We start from the raw sequence: 4,433 nt of genomic DNA, 5'->3' as shown, positions 1-4,433 counted from the left end.
GAAGTCCTCCTCATGACTTCCCCACAATGGCTCTTTTAAGTGCCAACCACAAACCTATAAAGAGCATGTCTTTCTAAATACAGTTTTCCTCCATTATAATATTTAGTTGTTTTTTTTCCAGGCTGTCAGGTCCACAACATGCACATGTATTAAGTTTAAACTCTGACTAACCTTTACAAAATTACAGGTTTTCCATGTTTGTATACAAGGTAAAATGATTTATTTATCTTGATGGGGGGGGGGGGGCACTTTTAAAGCACAAGAGTCCTCCAGGACGTCCACTCCATCACCACCACCACCAGAGACTCAATCACCACCCCCATAGCAGCTGTGGCATCACCTACACCATCCTCATCATCCACAAGTGGGTTTTTTCCTTTTCCACATCTCAGAAAAGGAAAATACCTACACCTACCACTCCCGTTGAAGATGCTTTCCTCCATCTGCTTCAGCAAATTGACAAAGCCAAAGAGAATTACATTGACGAGGACCATGCCTTTGGTGTGATGGTGATGGGCATGCTGGCAAAACTTCCAGACCATGACCGCATGGAAGCAAAATTTGAAATACACCTGTTATGCTGCGTTCACACCAAACACGAATAGAACGTCAAATTCGTGTCTAGTTGGACGCTTGAACATTTTGAATCCATTCAGGCGTGCAAAAAAAGTAAAGGACGCGCGTAAAAACCAAGCGTTTGAAGCGAAATTGATGTGCGAACAAGGCGAAATTCACCTCTTGTGGGAGAGGCAAGTGCTAGGCTAGCGTTTCTCAACGGGGGCGGTACCGCCCCCTTGGGGGCGTTTGGACAGTGTCGGGGGGCGTTGGGAACGAGGCAGCTGAGAGGGGGGCGCTCAGGCACAAATGGGGGGCGTTATGTCTGACTGTGGCACTATATACTCACTGTTATTATCACAACTTTTTTAAGCCTCTGACAACACATACAATGTTAATTTGAATGCATGGGCGTTTTAGGTACAGCATTGATTTCCACGCTGCTGCTCAAATCCATTCCACCTTCATTTGGAGTCCCACCAGGCCAGACGATCCAATACGCACGTGCAGTCCCAAGCGCGAGTCTCAGGTTCAGAACATGTAGCCTACCGGTATATGAAATAGTAGCCTAGGCGTCATTTAGCCTACAGGGCGGTTTTGAAACACTTTTAAAACATCTCGCGGCACGGATGTACCAATACAAATAAAACATATCCAGTTAACTAGCAGCATTCGTTTCATTCGTTTGTTAAATAAGAGACGATCTAGCGCTGAAATGTGTTGTCTTCACTCGGACGCGCACTTCAGTCCGTTACGGAAAGTGAAAGTCTCCCTAAAAGATGTAAGAAATAAAAAAGCGAAACGGATGTATACTATTTTTGAATCCCTTTCTTTTTGGAATTTTTTGTAATGTTTCCCCTTATAGTTTTTTTTTCTTTCTGTCTATTGTTTCTTTGATGCTATTATGAATGTAATAGATATAATACTATGTGATCCTCCGTATGTGTATGTTATATATTGTTCTTGTTATGCAATAAAAAAAAAAAGAGAAAAAAAAAAGAAAGTGAATCAGGACATCATCACATCTTTGTATACATTTTTATTTATTTACATCAGTAAGCTAACGTTACAAGACATCGTCTTTCAAAACATTACCTGCGCAAAAGAAAAAAAAAAGAATGAATGAGTCATTCGCACTTTTGAAAATGCCCTTCCGAATGCGTCTCTGTCCGACATAATTCCATAGCGTCCATGTTTTAATGTAAAATAAAATTATGTCTGTGTTAATTAATTAATATTTAAATGTTGCTAGAAGCCCACTCAGACTTGTCCCAGCTAGTTACCGGCAAATTATCTCCATGGCAACGCTTAAAAACAAATGCCGCAGCCGGCAGAGTGGTAGAAAGAATGTGTCCAATCAAAATGTACACAAGCTTCGCGGTTTAAGATTAATGTGTCCAATCAAAATGCACACAATCACGTAAACTAAAACAATTTTGACATCAAAACACATTTAAACATCATGGCGGAAAACAAGAAGAAGTGCAGACAGTATAGTGTCGAGTATATTAAATATGGATTTATTCCCTCACCCACGAACATCCAGCTCCCTATGTGCCTGCTTTGCCAGCAGGTTTTTTCTAACGAGGCAATGAAACCGTCCCGTCTTAAGGAGCACCTTACTAAAATTCACCCGGATAAGGCATCCAAGGATGCTGCGTTTTTCCAGAACATCAAGGAGCAGCTTTCGAAACAGTCCATCTCCAAGATGTTCGCTAGGAAGGTAAACCAGACAGACAGTGGGTTAGTGGCCTCCTATAACATCTCTCTTATGATAGCGAAGTCCGGGTTGCCATTTACAGCGGGGGAGAAGCTGGTTATCCCAGCGATTAAAGAGGCCATCTCCACTGTCATGGAGAGAGACCCATCGCCAGTGATGCAGGCCATCCCGCTCAGCAATGACAGTGTGGCTCGGAGAATAAAGGAGATGGCTCTGGATACTGAGCAGCAGTTGTGTGCCACACTACGTGAACATCCATTCAGTATCCAGCTAGATGAAACCACGACCATGGATAATAATGTTCTGCTGATGGCATATGTGCGTTATATGTCTGAGAGGGATGTGGCCGAGGATGTTTTGTTTGCCAAATATCTCTCCACTGACACACGAGGGGAGACGATCTTCAGGGCTCTGAGTGACTACCTGCTGGAGAACTGTATTCCCATCGCCAACATCCTCGCCTGTGCCACAGATGGAGCTCCCGCTATGGTTGGCAGGTACCGTGGCTTCGCAACTTTGTTAAAGGAGCGTGTGCCGCAGGTGTTAACAGTGCACTGCATGTTGCACCGTCACAATTTAGTGGCCAAAAATTTAAGTCCTTCTCTCCACCAGTCTCTGAACATCGCTGTCAGGGCCATAAACAAAATTAAGGCCCATGCTCTGAACGACCGGATCTTCAGGCAGCTGTGCGGGGAGAACGATGAAGCGTTTCAGCGCTTGCTGCTCCACACCGAGGTACGCTGGCTATCCAAGGGCAACTGTCTGGCTAGGCTGTGTGAGTTGTTCACAAGTGTCCTGGAGTTCCTTGCCGGTGCCGACGCAGGTCTAAGGGACACGCTGTGGTCGTGTCGCGCTGACATATTTTACCTGGCAGATTTTTTCGGGAAGATGAATGAAGTGTCACTCAAGCTCCAGGGAGATGCCGTGACACTGGTCCATTCAAAAGCCACCATCTGCAGTTTCCTCGCCAAGCTGGAGCTGTACAAACTAAATTTGAGCAGGCGTCAGTTCAGTAATTTTCCTCAGCTGGCCAAGGTAGCCTATTATTAGCTATTATTAGTAGTAGGAGTATTAGTTATATTTAAATTTACAAAGGCAGCCTAAAAATAAAATCAATAACGTTAACTGCCTTTCTGTACTTACATTCAGGTGGTTGATGAGCTGACCGATAACCACCTGCTGCGTTACACCGATCACTTGAGGGCAGTGAAGGCGGACATGGAGATCCGTTTCAGGGACCTCGAACAATTGGATGTCCCTGAGTGGGTGATGGAGCCATTTGAAGGGGATGTGTCCAGGAGTGAGGCCGAAATTCAAGAAACTCTAATCGACCTCCAAAATGATGAGGAGGCCAAGGCAACCTTTCGTGCCTGTGGCTGGCGCGTCATGTGGGCCACGCATGGTCAGCGTTTCCCTCTTTTGTGGAAGAGGATTCGTCTTCTGCTCCTTGCTTTTCCGACGTCATACCTTGTCGAGCAGGGGTTCAGTCAAGCTTTGCACATGCAGACCAAGTACCGCAGCCGTCTCAATTTGGTTACCTCAGGCGCACTCCGGCTCAAGCTGACATCCTTGTGTCCTGATGTGAAAAAGTTGGCTGCCAGTCACCAAGCTCAGGGCTCACACTAATGACCGTAATTAATGTTGACTGTTTTGGATGCCTTTGTCTTTTTTCTTTGGTTCAGTTCTGGTGTCTTCTTTGTTCGTCATTTGAAATCAACTGGCTGTTTGGCTATTGAAATTTGAAGCCTATATATTGCCTAATTAAGTGCGCGAACGACGCTGCCTTTTCATTGGCCATTTAGGTTATTGTTCATGTGATTGGTTAATTTAAAAAAAAATTTAAATCACTTTTAAACGAACAAATTCAAATCGAAAGCTAATACAGTCTGATGTAACCCGTATGAAAGGTGCATTTCTCTCTAAAGGCGCATCCGCTTTACAGCAGAGATGGAGATTTGCTTGCAGCCAACACTAATTTATAAAACACTAGTTTACTAATAAACTATACATTTAAAATTACAAACTCGTTATTTTTTCAGACACATTTATTATCATTAGCCAGTAAATAAATCAGATCTCTGTATGGTTCCAGAGACATGGCTCTTCTCATTCAGCACTGCGGGGAAAATATAATTTCCAGGTTCTAATTTGGCCTTAG

The 4,433-nt window shown here is 44.0% G+C and overlaps 1 protein-coding gene across 1 annotated transcript; it reads left to right on the top strand.

The window, feature by feature from the left end:
• The first annotated feature begins 2,017 nt into the window (after positions 1-2,017).
• On the top strand, positions 2,018-3,901 carry LOC143718548 (zinc finger BED domain-containing protein 5-like). Its single transcript, XM_077209566.1, has 2 exons — positions 2,018-3,310; positions 3,425-3,901. Exons 1-2 carry the CDS (start codon positions 2,018-2,020, stop codon positions 3,899-3,901), a joined length of 1,770 nt encoding a protein of 589 aa, XP_077065681.1.
• Positions 3,902-4,433: the final 532 nt, after the last annotated feature.

The sequence above is a fragment of the Siphateles boraxobius genome, unplaced genomic scaffold (genome assembly GCF_051911475.1).
Source record: "Siphateles boraxobius isolate OS27281-9 unplaced genomic scaffold, OSU_SipBor_1 61, whole genome shotgun sequence".
Classification (NCBI taxonomy): Eukaryota; Metazoa; Chordata; class Actinopteri; order Cypriniformes; family Leuciscidae; genus Siphateles; species Siphateles boraxobius.
This window is presented reverse-complemented; position numbering and strand designations above follow the sequence as displayed.